This window comes from Chenopodium quinoa, unplaced genomic scaffold (genome assembly GCF_001683475.1).
Source record: "Chenopodium quinoa cultivar QQ74 unplaced genomic scaffold, ASM168347v1, whole genome shotgun sequence".
Lineage (NCBI taxonomy): Eukaryota > Viridiplantae > Streptophyta > Magnoliopsida > Caryophyllales > Amaranthaceae > Chenopodium > Chenopodium quinoa.
Window position 1 is genome coordinate 3588907 of NW_018743937.1, and position 20829 is coordinate 3609735.

The 20829-nt window shown below is 43.5% G+C and overlaps 1 protein-coding gene across 1 annotated transcript; it reads right to left on the reverse strand.

The window, feature by feature from the left end:
- Positions 1-946: 946 nt before the first annotated feature.
- On the reverse strand, positions 947-5069 carry LOC110688740 (protein FAR1-RELATED SEQUENCE 8-like). The gene is made up of 5 exons (XM_021865499.1): positions 4799-5069; positions 2989-4364; positions 1497-2763; positions 1352-1411; positions 947-1274 (listed from the first exon to the last, which is right to left on the reverse strand). Exons 2-3 carry the CDS (start codon positions 4200-4202, stop codon positions 1575-1577), a joined length of 2403 nt encoding a protein of 800 aa, XP_021721191.1. The 5' UTR covers positions 4203-4364; positions 4799-5069; the 3' UTR covers positions 947-1274; positions 1352-1411; positions 1497-1574.
- Positions 5070-20829: the final 15760 nt, after the last annotated feature.

The window sequence follows — 20829 nt, forward strand, 5'->3', positions numbered from 1 at the left end:
CAGAATGTGAGTAATTACTTAATTTAATTGCTCTTATTTTATTTTTAATATTGCTAGTATCATGATTAGGGTTATTTTATATTTAATTTGGCTAACACTATTATTGTTAAATTGCTTCCAATATTAGTGTTTATTCTATTATTTTTTTATTGATCACTATATTGCATGTTTAAAGGGAATATGTAATTGAAAACCACGCCTAATAAGATAATTTGGACAACCGGTTTAGGTTCCTTTTAATCTTATTATTAATTGAAGTGATCACCAATATTTTAGAATTATGTGTGCATTAATATTAAACCAATTTAGTTAAATAATAGTTTGGAGCGAATTGAATTATTGTTTGTACGCCTTTGAGATCACAGGAATGCTTTTCAATATAAGAATCGAGTAGAGGCCAATACGGGCGAATGTGACTCCATGACTCACTTCGTACCATCATCCCCGATCCTCCTTTCGTGGTTCCGAACCATATGGAGTTAGTAATCTCATGGATTATGAATGGGGTGTAACCTTCACGGGTCAATCGTTGTTGCCTATCGTTGTCCCTTATCGTGGTTGCCTTTTTATGATCCGTGAACGGTTTACAAGTTCCTTAAAAACTTGTTGGCGGCTCCCTACTTTTTTGTCCCTAATCGTATATGTCAATTCCCACTTCCTATGAGTGCCAAGCATATTCACAACATGCTTTTATGTAGGCGCACTTCGAACGACGCCTACAATTAGTAATTAATGTTTTACAGAACCAAAGCATTGTAATGATTGTTTTGTTGTTTTGTAGAGCAAGTAATGAATGTGTTTGTTTATTTAGTTGACTCTGAATGCCATATCCAGCATTCAGCATCATAATTGAGTGCGTTTCAAATTATTTCAGGTGTCTTGGATTTTGTTAAATTGAAACGAGTACAGAGAAATGTTTCACCAAGGTAAATGAATAAATCACCATGAACAAAATATAGGTTAATTAATTAGTTTCAAAATAAGGTAGACAGGCATACTGCAACCATGAACACAGGCAATAATCTAGGTTAAGGTATCCAAAAAATGCAAAACGATAACAATTACAACCCATGTTCTAAGACCTTGATCCCCAATTACACCATGCCAAGATTGCCCAACCTCCATGCCATCTTCAGTCCATTCCTGACATATCCTAATTCAAATGAATGTTCAGATGCGCAGTCATCACTATCACTGAGATTTAAAGTAGCATTTTTGGTGCTCAGTTGAATTTTGGCATGCTGATTCTGCTGAAGTAGTTTTTGTCGTCTAGTCTGCAAATTGACAAGGGTTTAGACGACAGCAGTATTAGTAATATGTACACAAACAGCGCGAGTACCAGTAATATTACCTGAACTTCCCCATAGAAAGATGAAGGATAAAATGTGTCCAGTATGAACTGAGTTGCATGCTGCAAATAAGTGAGTATGAGTTAGACCAAATACAAAAATTAAAAAAAAAAAAAACACAACAATAAGTACCAGTTTTACACATACATCAACCCGTTTGACTTTCTTCTTCTTATAACCAGTCTATGCTTTGGACTTGTTTCGACTACCCTTAGGTCTTCCTCTTCACCTCTTGTTTGTAACAGGGTCTAAAACATTAACAGTTTTCTGAGACTGTTGCCATTGTGATGGAGGCGGGTGACAAACTGTTTCTGGAACATTGTCCTGATCAGCAGAAAAGTCAGTTTCATCCTGCTGGGATGAAGGTTCTTCATTGAACACAGTTGATTGGGATGGAGTATAAGGTTTTCTAATGGATGAAGAGGTCAACCCTTCTGCTACTTCAGTAGGAAATTTAACAACTTCACAGACATCACGAAGTTGCTCCCTCTTCTGTTTAGCTTCATCTACATCAGTTTTCAACTTGCTAAGGGTTTTCATTACAAGGAGCACAGTATCGTCATCCACATTTGCAGCAACTTCACAAATGGACTCAAAATTAGATAACATTGCATTGAATCTCTTCACCTGCACAGTTTTAGAAGGGTCATGGTACGGGACTGTTACCCGGGTGTGCCTTCTTTGTACATCCTTGCGCCATCGAGTGAGGATGTATTTCTCCGGTATGTCAAAAACCAGATTCTGGTCAAGAATGCGAAACATGTGCTTGCACATTATTCCACAGCTCTCAAACTTCCGGCAATCACAAAACACCTCCTTGCTGATACTGTCAAAGGTGACCTGGTAAAACCTCCTCCGATCTGTTATGATTTCCTCCTTTTCCCCTTCCGGGATTATCCAAACACGATCCTCAACAAGGTACTGCACAACAGTTTCAGTAATCATCTTCTCATCACGGCAGTAGCAATACATTAATCTAGACAGCTCAGTTTGAATTTCCTGGAATTTAGTATCAGTATAAATCTTTTGAAACAACTTCTCAAGCTTGAAACCGCTTACAAGCCTTCGAATGTACTTTTTGCAGTTTGCATCCGCATCTGTTTCATCTTTGACCCGTTTGGTCATGGCTCTAGTATACTGTCTTGGAAATTCATGCAACTTGGTTTTCCGGCTAACATAACCATCAAAAAAGCTGTTGATACTCTCAACTCTTTGAGTAGTCTTCATCCCCGCCCAAAAAAACTCTTTCATATACGCAGGGACCCACATCTCTCGTTCTTGGAACATGTTACTCAACCATTCATTATTTTCAAGTTCATACTCTTTAATGAATGAACACCAGTTCCGCTCAAACTCCTCTGGGGTGAAGCTCTCATAGATAACACTTTTCAGCAGGCTTTTAAACTCAGCATACCTACACAGAACAAAAATTCAATGCACAAGATTGGCATGAAAAATTAGCCAAATGATTAGCTTGGCAGAAGCATCCATTTACAAAACACCATTATACACATGCACACACAGCAACAGCTTCAACTACTAGGCTACAAAAAAATAAGCTGTAATATATATTGCAATCTAGAACAATTTGATACAATTTATGCAGTGAAATACATTTGAAAGGAGCTTATACACTTACAGTGGGCATTTCCCAAGCTTGTCACCAAACTTAGAAGTGATATGCCAAATGCACCACCTGTGCTGGGTATGAGGCATAAGCTCTTCCAAAGGTTTACGCATAGCTGGCGCTTGATCAGTCAGAATACCAATTGGTGCTTTCCCTCCCATACATGACAGCCACTGCTTGAATATCCACCGAAACGTATCAGAGTCCTCATGAGAGACTAAAGCACTTCCAAGTAGAATAGATTGCCCATGATGATTTACCCCAACAAAATTCGCAAATGGTAAAGCAAACTCATTAGTGAGATAAGTCGCATCAAAGCAAACTACATCACCAAAGTATTCATAGGCAGCCCTACTACGAGCATCCACCCACAACACATCCTTTAGGCGACCATTTTCATCTAAACGGGTTACATAAAAAAAGTTATGATTATCAGCCATCATGTACTCAAAGTAGGACATCATGGCTGCCGAGTCACCGCCTTCCATTTTCAAACGCCTCGCCTTGTATACCTCATGTTGCATATCCTTCACAGTCATCTTCATTTTTCCACCATCTCCCATCTCAGCAGCAAAACACACGTGGATACGAGAAACAAGTACTCCTTCCTCATAGAACACCATCAACCTCTCAGCCAATGTCTTTGTCAGCTGCTTCATACGATACTCCTTAACTAAATCAGCTTGGCTAGGGTCTGGTTTATGATTATTATGCTTCAGAATAACTGTTTTCAACTCCCAATCACCATCACTATTAACACTAGCATAAATCCTCCACCCGCACTCACACTTTTTAGACTTCCTCTTGCCCCGATTTAATTCAGGTTCTGCAATATGAGCACCAACTGATCCACTGACCTTCATGGCTTTAGCCCTCTTCTTTGCCTCCCGCACAGCCCTCATGTCCGGTCTCCCCCAACACTCGCACCTCCAGGTGGACCCCCTACGCTCCTTATCTTTCTTGTCCGTCTTCTTAGAAAATGAACCTTGAACCCTGGTGATACCAAAACCACATTGCTCACCATATTCCTTTAAGTATGATTCTACATCTTTCCATGAACTGAACACCATTCCAACCTTTGGACATTCAACAGTGTGCACTACATTTACCTTATTACTAGAAACAACTGTGTGGAGTGTGGACATTTCCTCCTGTCTCAACTGGGGTCCTGCAGCCCTGGATATGCACATCACCATCAACACATGGAGACCTAGATGATTCCCCATTCTCTACAACATATACCCCTTTAGGAGACTCTGGAACATCCATTCCACCTATAGCCCTTTAGGAGACTCTGGAACATCCATCTCCATCAACATCAGAATCAGAATCAGTCTCTACCACACACTCTTCAATTGTATTACCCCTCTCAACATTACCCGCCATAGCTGTACAAAACAATCACAACAACTCAGTGTTACTACAATTATTATTCCATATATGCCCACTTATTCAAGGATCACATAACTTAAGAACAGTGAAAATCAGAATTTCAACCACCAGAATTAAATATCCTTTCTCAAATACATCAGTTACAAACACAATAAAATTCGTAATATTACTTATAAATTTAATTCAAGAACTTGTAACAACCGTTTTGCAATCGAAAACAACAACATTGCAAAAATAATCCATCGCTGCAAAAATAAACACCGCTCCCATGCCAATAACATAAGCTGTAATTCAACACAACCAATCCAACAACAAACCATCTACTTTTACAGACAAAAGAACAAACACTCTCCCCTAAAGGCAAAATGTATCTCCATAAACACAAGTCAATGGCTAGGATTTGAACGAAATAGGAAAATTTCGGCCATACCTTATTCGTCACAATCGATTCGCCTGAAGGGTTGAAGATCACCACCTTGGCCACTGTCGTCGCATTAAGTGCTTCGGAAATCGCAAACAACAAATAAGTTTTCTATACAACAATCCGTTGTTGAACTCTGTGGAGCTTCAACTTTATGATCCCCCTAGTCCTCCATTATAGAATTCAAATTGGATTGGGGAACTACCTGTTGTATACTAATTATTAACCATGGTAAATTCTACAGACGACGTTACTCTTGAGTTAGTTGTCGTTAAAAAACGCTGGTTTGCACCGTTTGTGACTTTTACCCCACTTTTTGACAATATATATTATTTATTGCAATGGTGCATTTCCCAAAGCATTTTATTCACCAAATTCACCAAATAATAATAATAATAATAATAATAATAATAAAATTGTCGGACAAATATCTACATTACTTGTGTAGATTTATTGAAACCTAAAATGCAAAATTAAATGAAATTAAGGGAAAAGAGTCGGAAATAGTCTAATTTTCGAAGACTATTTCCGGCCTAAACGACCAAGATTTTGGAGAAACCCTAGAAGAGAGGAGGAGAGAAAAGGAAAGGAGAGGCGAGATATATATCTTTTATCTAGATAATTCAATTTAGTCCTTATATATCCTACCGAAAAATAAAACTTCATCCATTTCAAAATAAATGCATTACTTTAACTTTTTTTCATTAATTACGTAGTCAATTTTAGTAATTTAGGCAAGTGAATACTTATTGGATTAATCTCAAAATTAGGTGGATTAATTAGTGGATATTTATTTGAATAATCTCAAAGTATAATTTTTTAATATTAACTTTTTATACTTATTACTTATGAGTATCTATACTAATATATTAAAGTAATCCGCAAAATAATTATTAGATTACACGTGTCAACACCATATTAAATATTTTCCCTCCAAAAACTTTTGTTTTGTTTATTTTTTTTTAAAATTTGTATTTATTAAAAAAATCCGAGCATAGCTCGGGCATTAACTAGTTGATTATTAAGAATAATATTGATAAAATTTTAGACTTGGCATACATTTCCAAATGAAAGTAAAATAATTTTATCTTTATTTTTTATTTTTTATTTTTTGAAAAAATGGGACATGGAGTAGAATAATATTAACAAACTTATACATCAAAATCCAGTAGGCACAAATGTAAGTTGCATTAGTTTTGAAATGGACCAACTAATCAAATGACTTGAATTCCTAATAGCATGATAGAACACTAATTTCTCTTAAAACTGTAACTTTTGCGGCTGATTGCACGTAACATGAATTAATTGGCGTAACAGGAAAGAAGACAATGATTCAAAACCATCTTTCCTTTAGATGTATAGTGGTTTGACATGATAAGTCTTTTTATTAATTTAATCTTTGACCCAATTTCTGAGAACTTAATTGTTTGACTTCAATTGTTTTTAGCTTTGAACACTTTTGAACTAATTAAGAATGAATTTGTGTGTGTGTGTATAACTAGTTAGAATGGGCCATTTAACAAGGGAGACAAAAGCCGTCCAAATATAGTAGTCAAAAACAATATAGCATTTTGCTTGCTAGTGGAAATCCCATTATCAAAACTCTAATATCAGGATAATTGAGTAAAGTGTCAATTAGCAAATTGATTATGATCACTTTGCTAAGAATTAAAATTTGTTGTTGTAAAAAGAAATTCTTTAATGCCCACATTTTGTTAAAGTTGATTGCCTTATTACAAGTTTATTTTACCATGAGTTTTTATCAAACTAGAGACCTGTAAAAGTCAAATAAAAACATCCCTTCAAAAAAAAAAAAGTTAAATAAAACAAAACCAAATATTATATTTTAAATTTGAATTGAAATACTTGTTAATATTAATCTATAATCATTTTAAATTTGAATTGAAATACTTATTAATATTAAATGTCTGGTCAACAAGATCAAGGTAATCCTTCCAAAACTGATTTCTGAGAACCAAAATGCCTTTATTCTAGGAAGATACATGGAGGATAATGTTCTTCTAAGCCATGAACTTATGCATCTGATAAATTCAAAGAAGGGCTCGAACTATACTGCAGTGAAGATCGATATGTCAAAAGCATATGACAGAGTAGACTGGATTTTCCTCCTTAAGGTATTGCAGGCTTATGGTTTCTCTAACCACTGGATTAGAATGGTTTCACAATGTATCTCAACAGTAAGTTTCAAGGCTGTCATCAATAGGAAAACCACAGATCACTTCTCCCCTAATTGTGGTCTTCGACAAGGGGATCCGTTATCCCCGTATCTGTTTATCTTCTGTATGGATATCCTCTCAAGGATGCTGACGTTGGCAGAGGACATAAATCAATTCAAGGAGTTAAGTGTGTCAAGGAGATCTCCTTCTATTTCGCATTTATTTTTTGCGGATGATGCCATGCTTTTCTTTAAAGCATCCGAGACATCATGCACTTGCATCAGGGACATTCTTCAAAGGTTTGGGAGGGCTTCTGGCCAGCAAATGAATTTACAAAAATCTTTTTTTAAATTTTCGCTTGGTTTTGATACCAGTACGTGAAAGTCTCTAAAAATGATCCTTTTTATGGCTGAGACTGATAACATGGGGATTCACCTAGGAGCCCCAATTAATATCCAGGGAAAGAAGAGCTCTTCATTTCAATTCCTAGTTGACAAGGTGTCAGAGAAGATAGTCTCTTGGGACTCTTTACGTATTTCTCAATCAGCCAAACTGGTGTTAATCAATACGGTGTTGGTAAGTATTTCGGCTCATGTCATGAAATGCCTGAAATTACCGCAAAGTATTTCAAACAAAATTGACTCCCTTATCACAAGGTTATGGCGGTCTAACAATGGTGATAAGGGTATGCATTGGGTGAATAGAGCAACAATTCAACTCCATAAGAGTATGGGAGGTCTAGGTATTCGAGGTACGTCAACTCTTAATGATTCCCTATTGTTTAAACAGGCAACAAGGATGCACCTGAACCCACAGCTTTTGCTCTCAAGAGTTCATAGAGGGTTCCAACCTTGCGGGATATGCAATCTGTCTAAGCCTTACGAGAGAGTAGGATATCCTTCGTTAGAAAGGTCAAGTCTACAAAAAGTGACCAGTTCTTTCAGATAAGGTTTTGCGTGGAAAGTGGGTAATGGGGAAAGCATCATGGCTATTAGAATGCCTTGGGTCAATGGGGAAATTCCAGTGGAAAACTCAAATCAAACTCTAGGAGTGTCCCTAAGATGGAAGGTTAGTGATTTCATTGACAAGGATTTTGCTGCTTGGAAAGTGGGAAAAGTTAGAGAATGTTTTGAATGGAATAGCGCAAAAGCAATCCTGGCAATGGATCTTCCCTATTCTATGGAGGATGATTTCCTCTACTGGAAATTCCAACCGTCAGACATGTTTTCTGTTAAAACTGGTTATTACTTCCTGGCTAGAAATATAGGGGCAGGACTCTTAGCCCTTTCTTTGGAGGAACAGAATTTTGTAAAGCTCATATGGAGAATGAATATTCATCCTAAATGGAAGATATTTCTGTGGAAGCTCTTTCATGATGGACTTGTAGTAAAGAGTAATTTAGCTAAAAGAGGCATACAAGTTGATGAGACTTGTGAGTTTTGCGGAGTGGATGAGGAAGACAATCAACATCTTTTTAGACTGTGTAATCTAGCAAAGGAGGTCTGGGAGAATGGCTCCCTGGCAATTTTCTCTGACTTACCTGGATTCAATTCTTTGAGAACGTGGATCCAACACTATATCCAGTTGTTCTATAGCGAGGATGTAAGTATGGAACCTGTAGCATTAAGTTTATTGCTACCTTATGGGGCCTATGGAAAACTAGGAATGCACTGTTTCGGGGTTTTCTGATGTCCTGCGGGAGAGTTACAATTCCGAGACTGGAACCGGACGCCTGTACCTGCAAAATAACGGAGACTCCTGGTGGTGGGATCTCCGCCTCCAACGGTCAAGTTAGTACTTGATTAAGGAGTAATTAATGCGGAAATTAAAGTGATTGGGTCTCTCTAGGTGAGAGTGTTTAATGTAGGTAATCTGCTTTGTTAGCGAGATCAGCCGGTTATTACTGTGTGTAATTAATGTGTTTTTTTGTGTTCCCCCTTAATGAGGATTAAGGGAGGTATTTATAACCTTGGGAAACGTGCCCATCCTAGGTTTAGGTTAACCTAGGGCTGATTGGGCTTCCCTCGGAAGTTGGGCCTGGGTGGCCGGTTTCTCCATTAGGCATGGAGTATGCCACATGTCATGACATAATAGGTCCAAGGTGGACGAATAAGCGCATGCCACGTGGCAAGCCCTGACAGTTCCAACTGGGGGACACTTGGCAGGACCTGATTGGCCCACGTGGCGCATTCCGATTGGTGGGAGCAAAATCCCCTAATCATTTGCCCCTCACAGGTGGCACGTCATTGGTCACGTGTTACCTGTGACAGGTGTCGCACTGTAACAGGCGACGACCCTCTACAGGTGTCAGTCGGCGAAAGGCCGAGAGATTTTCCCGCCCAAATTTTGAATTCTGAAAGTGACCCTTCGCCTTCTCACTTCGCCTATATAAGGGAGGATTGTCTTGAGTCATTTTCACACTTGAGAACTTTGAGAGAGAACATTCGGACCCCTGAACTTGCTCTGACATTTTGGACCTTTTCTGCCTACCGCCTGTTCTGACAAGCCGACTGCACAGGATTTTCAGCACTTCATCAATCATCACTCGTTCAGGTAACTGTCGGTTCTCTTACTCTTAATTTTTTCTTTTTATTTTTTGAAATGGCACCACGGAAGCACACGACACGACCTAGGAGTGCCGCCTGCCCTTTTCCGGACCCATCTTTGCCCTTTAAACAAAGTCCGACTGTATCTGTGTCTATGCAGAGCAGGATGGCCAGAACGAAAAAGACTGCTAGGATCTCAAATTCAGACGGCTCCTCCCACAGGGTGCCGCTCAAAGAGAGGAGGTGGGCCCCTCCGGGAGAGGGGAGGAGTCGTCCTCTTCGGACTCGTCAGAGGACGATTCCGAGTCAAGCTCTTCTGGCCATGCTTCTTTGGACACAGAAGAGAAAAACAGCCGCCTGCAAGAGGCGAGACTTTCTCACGCAGTTGAGAAGGGGGACAATTGGGCGGAGCCATCCGCCTCTTACCGAGAGCTAAATACCCCCTACTACTGCACGGTACCTCGGGGCCGGATCACAGCCATGCAAGAGAAAGTGGAGAGCTTTATTGCAAACACACCATGGGCCCCGACTTTCTAGTGTTTGTGCCGGATCCAGAAGACACAGTCGTCTGGCCGGCTGGTTCCAGTTATGATAGCGCCTGCTTTGGCTGCTACGAGGCGGCCATCAAGGCAGGGCTGCGCTTCCCATTACATCCGGCTGTTCAGCGGATCTTGGATGGGTATGAGTTGGGGTTATGTCAGTTAGCCTTAAACTCCTAGGTCAACGTACTCGGCTATGTGGCCGGGTGCGAACTGCACGGGGTGGAGCCGAGCTTCGAGGCTTTCGCCCATATGAACTATCTCAGCCGGACCCCTAAGACAGGCGGTACCGGCTGGTATCAATTGACAAGCCACAGGGGCTACCTCATGACGAGAGGTAAAGCAAACAAGTGGAAGGACTGGCGGAGCACCTTCCTCATCATTGAGAGTTCAGACATTGAGCTGAACAAGCGCTTCAATAGGTGGAACAGGAATCTGCCCCTTCTTGCAGGCGGCCGTAGCATGCCGCCTGTTCCCCCCAAGGCTAAGAAAGAGATCCTTGATAAAGGACTCTTTAAAGTAGAGTCAAGGGTCGACTCTACTTCAGGGGTACGAGAGCAAGTACCCCTGCACTGCGTCCCGAGCTTCAAATGGCTCTACGACGAGTACTTTTTGGCCGCCTGTGGCCTCAGCAGTCGGTGCTCAAGAGGTAGCCGGCCTGTCGAATACTCTGCTGTTCCGTGCATTCTTGTTATGACTTTTATTAACTTTTCTATTTGTTTTTGCAGCGGACGCCATGAGCAAAATCACCGCCTCCAAGACTGCGACGGCCATGTTGCGGGCCTCCATCATGCAACAAGCTTCAACCGACTCCCCCAAGAAGGGGGCACCCTTGGTGAGCTCCGAACCTTTCACCCTTTTTTTTTGGAGTTGTGTTTATGCATATACTGACTTTTTTCTTCTTTTTTAGACGGGTGCTCCAAGAGCTTCATCTTCCCAATAGCCGGACCCCAAGGCCCGGAGGACGACTGTTGCGAGCTCTCCTGGTTCTGCCAGGAAACAGGTGGCGGCTGAGAAACAGCCGGCCACTTCTTCTAAAACTCCAACTGGGCCGCCTAGAAGTATGAAGTTGTCCTTGTAAATTTTAGACTTGCTCCCTTTTTTACTAGGTCTAATCCGTTTGTTTATGCTTGATGCAGCCGGCCCTCAAGAGCCTGACTTGGTAGAGATGGCCAAGTCTATGATCAGGGCAGTTCCTCCAGCTGAAAGGGAGGCGGTCAGGGGTGTCGGCACCCTTGACCTAGACGGGATTGCAGGGGTCCTTGCTGAGGTATACTTAGCATATTTTTTAGTATTTGAATTTCTGGACGCCTGTTTTCTTTTTGTTTGGAAACTGACGCCTGTTCCTTTGTACTTAGGCCCTGCTCCGAGTGAACGGCCTTCGCAAGCCGCTTGACCGGAAGAACAAAGAGGTAAAGGCTGCAAAAGCTATGGCCGCCTCTGACTGTGATAAGGCAATGTTTCAAATTGCCCAAAATGAAGTTCTGACCATTGATATTCTTTATTATCAGGCGCAGGCTACCGCCGCTGTTCGGGCTCAGTTAGAGGCGGCCCAGAAGAGGAATGGCGAGCTGGAGGCGACCATCACCAATCTCAAGGCCGAGATGAAACCTCTTCGCCTAAAAATGTACTCATACGAAGCCTTGGAGAAATCCTTGGCCAACGTAAAGGAACGCCTGGTGACCCAGGAGAAGAGTCTTACTCAAGAGCTCTCGGAAAAGGCCGAGCAAGAGAAGAAAGAGCTGGTCCGGGAGATGATGGAAGACTCCGCTCAAATCCAGCGCATGACTTGGGGCCGCCTCTTCCCTAATGCCGACTTTGCCTCATGGGAAAAAACGTACCGCCAGTGTTCTGATACATATAATCAAGAGATCCTGGTGGCTGCTGAGGAAGAGGCGTTGGAGGAAGCGTTGGAGGAGGAGGAGCCGGTAGTGGCGCTTGTGCTGCTTGGGGGTAAGGCATCAAAAAAGGATGCAGCTGAAGCCGAGTCCAGCAAGAAGAGTGCTGACCAGGCGGCAGCTGCTAATATTGAAGATCTGCCCCCTTCTTAAGCTTTATGTATTCTTTCCACGGCCTGCGTGCCGTTTGTTTTGTATTTACCCGGCCAGGGGGCCGGGGCTTTGAATATTTTGCCGGTCTTTAATGACCGGCTTCTTTTTAATGAATTTTTGTTTTGCTTCAAATTTGTCTAAGTATTCCATATTCTAATATCCAATTGTTCACTAGACCGACTGTTTTACATGGCCGATAGTTGCAGACAGGTACGGATAGTTAGTCACGCCGCCTATGCCCCTGGACAACTGGTTGTCTGTTTCCAGGATAGACGATCAGTCGGCCATTTATCCAATCGGTATTCGAACTATTTAAGGTCTGGATCCTTTTTAAGCAGGCGGTCCTGTCTTTTGTAAATTTAACCAAGTAGGAAAGTGGTCTGACCAAGTAAACATGAGTGTTACCTAGTCGCCAAGGAACTGAGTAGTAGAGATAACAAGCGGCGGGTACCGGTTGTTTCCCTTTATTCGCCAATGTTTGTTGGCTTTTAACTCATAATTTGTTAACCTAGCAGGAGTAGTGGTTGAGAGCCCCTGTTTGCTAAAAACAGGCGGACGACTCATACCTTTTAGGCTCCATACTAAGTTTGAGGGAGTGACTATAAGTTAACATAGGAGTTACTTAGTCTCCGTCACACTCTAGATTGAGTAGTAGAGGTACCAGGCGGCGGAGGCCGGCTGATCCCCTTGATTCGCCAATGTTTGTTGGCTATTAACTCAATAGGTTACCTAGTAGGAATAGGGGTTTGAGTGCCCCTGTTTTCCAAAAAACAGGCGGTCTACTCAAACCTTTTAGGTTCCATTCCAAATTTGAGGGAGTGACTATGTGTTAACGTTGGAGTTACTCAGTCGCCGTCACTCTTGCTTGAGAAGTAGAGGTACCAGGCGACGGAGGCCGGCTAGACCCCTTGATTCGCCAATGTTTGTTGGCTATTAACTCAAGAGGTACCCCCTGCATTTATCCCAAGTAATACAGGCAGTCATCTGACTCAGATGTCAACTGCTACCACTGGTTTGGTTAGTGATAGAGTTATCCTTGTCTCAAAAACGGCTACGTGGTTGCCCTTGGGGACAGTCGTATAGGTGCCGTGTAATTAGTTTATAGAGCAATGTTCCACCCAAAAGGGAGCTGCTCTCTGCGACGAATTTCATCCGGAGGGATGCCGCCGGACGCCTTCTATGATGTTGGGACAGGTCGTATTAGTTTTGTAGATTTGATCAGTTGGCTTGGCGCCTGGTCTGATCATTCGGCCTGTGGCCTTGGTAAGTTCTTGGTGAACGTAGGTGCTAAGTAAAAGGAGGGTAGCCGCCTATTAGGCACAGGGTCGGCCAGGCCCTAATCTTTTTAGCTAAGTATTAGGGGGGTGGCTATGTGTTTGGAACCAGTCGGCCATCTTCTTATGGAGAGTAGCCGACTATATGTCCAGACGTCACGCCCCTATTGTGAGTAAAATACTCAATGGAGAGTAGCCGACTGTAAAGGTACAGACGGCATGCCCCTCTGAAGATAGAGTGAAAAACTCAATGGAGAGTAGCCGACTATAAAAGTACAGACGGCATGCCCCTCTGAAGAGAGTAAAAATACTCAATGGAGAGTAGCCGACTGTAAAGGTACAGACGGCATGCCCCTCTGAAGATAGAGTGAAAAACTCAATGGAGAGTAGCCGACTGTAAAAGTACAGACGGCATGCCCCTCTTAAGAGAGTAAAAATACTCAATGGAGAGTAGCCGACTGTAAAGGTACAGACGGCATGCCCCTCTTAAGTAAGAATAAAAATTAAACATGGAGAGTAGCCGACTATTTGTTAGTAGGCGTGCCCCTCTTAGTACAAAATTGAATAGTAAGTGCAAACTTTTATTAAGTAGCTCTTGACTATTTACATCATTCAAAAGAAATATTTCTTAAGATTATCTACATTCCAAGTTCGAGGCAACGGTTGTCCGTCTGGTGTTTCCAGACGGTAGGTACCGTCCCTGACTTCCTCATAGATTCGGTAGGGTCCTTCCCAATTGGGAGTTAGTTTGCCAGACTCATTAGCCCTACCAACTTCTTCCATTTTTCTAAGTACAAAGTCCCCTACTTTGAGTGGACGCCTGTGTACTTTTTTGTTGTATGATCTAGTCATTCTCAGGCGATAGATTTCATGGCGCAAGACAGCATTGCCCCTCTTTTCAGGAAGTGAGTCTAATGCCAGGCGCATGGCTTCCCACTTTGCCTCTTCGTCATATAGCATTACTCGAAGAGTCGGCTCGTAGTGTTCTATTGGAAGAACAGCTTCCGCACCGTAAGTTAGGAGGAATGGAGTTTCTCCAGTCGCCCCTTTTTCAGTCTTCCTAATGGCCCAGAGAACATGTGGTAGTTCATCCGCCCATAGGCCGCCTGCTCGTTCAATCTTTTTCTTGAGACCGTCCGAGATGATTTTATTAAAGGCTTCTACCTGGCCGTTTGCTTGTGGACGGCCGACAGATGCAAAGTAGTTTGCAATTCCTTGGTCACCCAACCAGCTTTTGAGAACAGGCGTCTCAAATTGGGGACCATTATAAAAAACCATAGACATTGGAACCCCGAACCGAGTGATGACATTTTTCCAAATGAATGAAATTACATCTTTCGTCTTGATTCCCTTTACAGCCTCCGCCTCTACCCATTTAGTGAAGTAGTCAACGGCAACAAGTATGTACCTCCTTCCGCCTGTAGCAGGCGTATATGGACCCAGAATGTCCATGCCCCACTTAGCAAACGGTAGTGGGCTGTGAATGGTAGTGAGGTCAGTAGCCGGACGGTGAATTAGTTTGCCAAATCTTTGGCACTTGTCACATTTTTTCACCATCTCCATTGCATCTGCTTCCAAAGTAGGCCAAAAGTAGCCCTGCCGCCTTGCCCTTTGAGCAAGCGTCCTACCGCCTATATGAGAAGCACAGTAACCAGAGTGAAGATCGTCTAGTATCTCTCGTCCCTTTTCTGTAGCAACACACTTTAAGAAGGGTTGAAGGTACCCCCTTTTTGAAGTTCCCCCTTTATCATTTCAAAACAAGTGGCTCGTTTTTTCAGTGCTGCCGCCTGTTGAGGATCATCCGGCAGTGTACCGTTTTTCAGATATACCCTGATTGAATCCATCCAGGTTGAGCTTCTGTCTAGGATTCCAATATGGTTTTCCTCGATGCTTCTCTTCTCCATTACTTCCCAAAAAACAGTTCGAGGAGTATCAGAGGAGGCGGATGATGCTAATTTTGACAGTGCATCCGCCTGGTTGTTTTCTGATCTCGGCACTTGGATCAGATGGAAATCCTCAAGGGAGCCGACTGCTTGTCGGACCACCTGTAAATACTTTATCATGGCCGGATGGGTTTCTTCGTATTCGCCATTGTACTGACTCACTATCAATTGTGAATCGGAACAGGCGTCTATTTTTCTTGCCCCTGCCGCCTTGCACATGCGGATCCCGGCTAGTAAAGCTTCATATTCTGCCTCATTGTTTGAAGCCTGAAAACTGAAGCGTAGAGCATACTCGTACCTGTCGCCCTCTGGCGACTGACATATGACGCCTGCTCCACAACCATTTGAAGTAGAGCTTCCGTCCACATATACCTTCCATACTTGGTCTGGAACTTGAGAGTCAGGAGGACGAGTCATCTCTACAATAAAGTCAGCAAAGGCTTGCCCCTTCACTGCTTTTCTAGGCTCGAAAGTAACTTCGAGGCTCTGTATTTCTATGGCCCATTTGATCATTCGGCCTGACGACTCCATGATGGTCAGTGGCCGCTTGATAGGTTGGTCTGTATACACGACGACTGCATGTGCCAAAAAGTAGGGCTTCAATTTTTTAACAGCCATGAAGAGTGCAAGACCAAATTTCTCCACTAAGGGATACCTCAACTCGGCATTTTTCAGTACGTGACTGACAAAGTAGACCGGGAGCTGACAGCCGTCTCTTTCAGCAAGGAGAACAGCGCTTAACGCATGATCAGAGACGGCCAGGTACATGTAGAGTACTTCTTTGGGCAAAGGGCTGACCAGCCTCGGCAAGGAATGCAAGTGAACTTTCAATTTCTAGAAGGCGGCCTCAGCATCCGGCCCCCATTCAAACCTTGCCTTTTTCTTAATTGCCTGGAAAAAGTATAGGCATTTGTCGCCTGATCGGCTTAGAAATCTTCCTAAGGCCGCCAGACAACCTGTTAACTTCTGAACCTCTCGGATGGTACGAGGCGACTGCATGTCAATGACCGCCTGCACCTTCTCAGGGTTCGCCTCTATTCCTCTCTGATTGATAAGGAATCCGAGAAATTTCCCAGACTCAACTCCAAATACACATTTCTTGGGATTGAGCATGACATGGTGCCGCCTGAGTGTGGCGAAAGTTTCTCGGAGGTCCGAAAGATGATCTTTCTGAAGTTTAGTCTTGACAATAATATCATCAATGTATGCCTCGACGTTTCTCCCAATCTGGTCAAAGAACACAGTGTTTATCATTCGCTGGAAGGTAGCCGAGACATTCTTAAGACCAAACGGCATGACCGTGTAACAGTATAACCCCTGATCAGTGACGAAGGTCGTCTTCTCCTGATCTTTCTTCCATAAAGGAATTTGATGGAAACCAGAGTAGGCGTCCATAAAGCTCATCAAAGCATGGCCGGCTGTTGAGTCGACCAGGTTATCAATTTTAGGCAGAGGGTAACTGTCTTTGGGGCACGCCTTGTTTAAGTCTGTGTAGTCTACACACATTCGCCAGGTGCCATTCGGCTTTTTAACAAGCACCACATTTGCAACCCAGTCTGGGAAGTAACATTGCCGAATGAACCCTGCATCAAGTAATTTTTTAACTTCGGCGGCTGCCGCCTGACTTCGTTCTTCGCCATGGTTCCGCTTATTTTGCCGTACCGGCTTCTTTTTCGGATCCACGGCCAGTTTATGTACCGCCAGATCAGGACTAATGCCTGGCATTTCATGGACTTCGAATGCAAAGATGTCCTTGTATTCTTTCAATAGTTTGTGAAAGTCGTCACCAAGGTCTCTCAGAGCAGTCGTCCCAACTTTGACTGTTCGGTCAGGACGTGAGTCGTCTAAGATCAGGTCCGCATGCTCACCAGCCGGCTGAGGGCGGAACTCATCCGACCGCTCTTCTGCCAATGATTGCTATTTTCTTTCTTTTCTTGCGGCCCCTGTCTGGGATGCCTTTCTCTTCTTGTCGCCTGCTTCTTGAACAGGCGCACTCTCCTTGACATTGTCAAGGTCTGTTTTTTTCACCGCTTGACTCAGTGGCCAAAACAGTGGGCTTGACATCCGAGAGATAGCACTCTCGGGCCATCCTCTGATCTCCCCTTAGGGAGCCGACTGTTCCATTATCCCTCTCAAACTTGAGCAACATAAGAGATGGGATTATAACAGCCTTGGAATTATTCAGGGTTGGTCGACCCAGAATCATGTTGTAGGCCGAGAGTTCTTCTACTACCAGGAAACGGACTACCATGTGTCGTCCTTCCCCTTTTTCGCCCAGGCGGATGGGTAAATCCACTCGTCCCAGTGGGTGGACTCCTCCTCCTCCAAACCCTACTAAAGGGTGGGAGGCCGGATGTATGCAATCAGTCTGATATTTTAGTTTCGACAGACATTTGCTACTGATGAGATCTGAGGAGCTTCCGGTATCTATGAGGATTCGGCCAACTCTCTGGTTGGCCACTTTACATTCAATAACGATAGGGTCGTCATGCGGCCCTCTTACCCCTCCTAGATCTTCTTCAGTGATGACAATCTCAGGAAATGAATATTTGGACGGCCGTTCTTGGTGAACGGAATTTACATCTAGCCGCCTGATATTGTCTTTGTTGCCCCTAATAGTGGGGCCGCCTCCTGAGAAGCCGCCTGCAATGGTGTAGACGACTGCATCATCTGTATCGGAGCTGTCGGCCTGTTGATTCTTTTTGGCCGACTGCTTTTTTGAGGAAGTGTTCCCCGCAGATTTCTTGACATAAGTGTCAAGATCACCTTGCTCAGCCAGGCGGTCCAGGTACCGCATGAGACTGATGCAGTCATTGGTGTGATGACCAACATCATCATGATAAGCACAGAATTTATCTTGGTTCTGGTTGTTTGCAGAACCCTTCATGGGGACCGGCTTCTCAATTGAGATCCGTCCCTTGATTTCTTTTAGGATAAACTGGTTATCTTTGTTAAACGCATACTTTGGGGAGTATGGTTTGAATTCTTTTTTCTTTTTCTGGGCCGGCTGTTTAGAGGAATCAGCCGCCCAGACCTCTTTTCTCTTCTCATCTTTGTTTGACGACTGTTTCTGTCGTCCTTCTCTTTTGTCGAACCTTTTCCCGTCCGACTGTTTTACCGTACAAAGATCAGTCGCCTGTATATAGGCTTCTGCTTCAATCAAGGCCTCTTGAAGAGTCGCCACCCTCTTTCGAACCAAATCAAATTTGAAGGTAGACCCGTCTTTGAGACCTCTGAAAAAGTCAGTATAGGCTACCTCATCCGGTAACCCTTGAATCTGTATTCTCATCAGGTTAAACCGCCTGATGTAAGAACGAAGCCCCTCCTTCTCGCCCTGCTGAATTGTTCCTAAATCAAGGGTCGTTTTCTTCGCAGGGATGTTCATGGCGAAGTTGGAGGTGAATAAGTAAGCAAGCATCCTGAAGCTATTTACACAACCAGTCGGCAGGTTGCCGAACCATTGTTGTGCGATTCCTTTGAGAGTCGCTGGGAAACACTTGCACCAAGTGGGATCATCCAACCCTTGAAGGTACATCAGGTTGGTGAATGCCATCAGATGGTCTTCTGGGTTAGTAGTGCCGTCATAGGCGCCTACTAGTACATTTTTCACTTTGGCCGGCTGAGCGGCTTCAGTAATTTCCTTGGAGAAGGCCGACGGCTGTTCACCAAGTCTAAGCAACCGTAGCTGCCAGTCCATAGGTTGGACGTTTTTTGCTGCAGGTCCACCAAACGGAGGTGGCTGCAAAAAATACTGTTGTTGCGGCACAAATGGTAAGTTTGGTACCGCCTGGTCGCTATGAAAGCCGGACTGACGGGAGGTGCCGCCTGACTGACTCTCATGATACGACTGAGTATGCCTCATCGAGGCATTTCGCAGGCTGTCTTGAAAGTTTGAAGTAGAGGCCGACTCTGACAATCGGTCACTTTTCTTCTGCTCTAGCAGTAGCCGAGCGTCTGTGAATGTTTGCTTCGACCCGTCCGCCTGAATATGACGAACAGGTTTCCTATTTCCTGTAGGAAAACGGAATTTTGTGAAATCAAGGGCAGGTGGCTCCCGCTTCCTAGATTTAGGATGAGGAGTCGCCTCTCGCCCTTGAACTGGCTTCCTCTTCAGTGAAGTGGAGGGTTTCTTAGCCGACTGCTCCTTGACTGGAGCAGGCGGCTTCTTGTTGATCAACTCTTGAATCTCTCCCTTGAAGTTCCTCATGAAGGCCATGAGTTCGTTCCTTGTGATGGGAGCAGACCCATCAGTCGGCTGTTGCCGAACAGGCGGTGCGCCTGCTGGCTCACTTCCAGTTTGAAGATGTTCCCGTTCCCTCCTTTCGGTATGACGGGTACGTCGGGCCCTTAGGGTCCCGTCTGAAGCTGTGTGAGCTTCAACTTCAAATTCACTCTCGGTATCATGGTCCGACTGAACTTGAGGGTCGTCTAGGGGACGCCTCTCTTCAGGAGTCGGTACAGACTTGGATGCCATCTCAGAAGTACTCTCCCCACAGACGGCGCCAGATGTTTCGGGGTTTTCTGATGTCCTGCGGGAGAGTTACAATTCCGAGACTGGAACCGGACGCCTGTACCTGCAAAATAACGGAGACTCCTGGTGGTGGGAGCTCCGCCTCCAACGGTCAAGTTAGTACTTGATTAAGGAGTAATTAATGCGAAAATTAAAGTGATTGGGTCTCTCTAGGTGAGAGTGTTTAATGTAGGTAATCTGCTTTGTTAGCGAGATCAGCCGGTTATTACTGTGTGTAATTAATGTGTTTTTTTGTGTTCCCCCTTAATGAGGATTAAGGGAGGTATTTATAACCTTGGGAAACGTGCCCATCCTAGGTTTAGGTTAACCTAGGGCTGATTGGGCTTCCCTCGGAAGTTGGGCCTGGGTGGCCGGTTTCTCCATTAGGCATGGAGTATGCCACATGTCATGACATAATAGGTCCAAGGTGGACGAATAAGCGCGTGCCACGTGGCAAGCCCTGACAGTTCCAACTGGGGGACACTTGGCAAGACCTGATTGGCCCACGTGGCGCATTCCGATTGGTGGGAGAAAAATCCCCTAATCATGCACGATGCTTCAACAATTCCAATGGGGGGGGGCAAGTTTGGTCCACTATAAAATTAAGTCAATATAGCATCAACTAAAATTTGTTGCTATTCATCAAAAATTCGTTGCCAACACTATTTAGCAACGGGTTGGAAACAAAAATTTGTTGTTGCTAAAAGGCTTGTTGCCATGGGATTTTGGCTACCATTTGCAAAGCAATTTTGTTGCAATATTGCATCCTTTTAAATACGGTTTCCATGATGGTTGCTATTTTTGGTGCATTCGTTGCCAACTTTGGCAACAAATTACCATTGGTCGTTGCTAAAATTAGCAACAAATTATTAATATTAGTTCCTAAAATAGCAACAAATTATTAATGTTGGTTCCTAAAAATAGCAACAAATTATTAAAGTTGGTTCATAAAAATAGCAACAAATCATAAATATTGGTTGCTATCAACACTACAAGACAA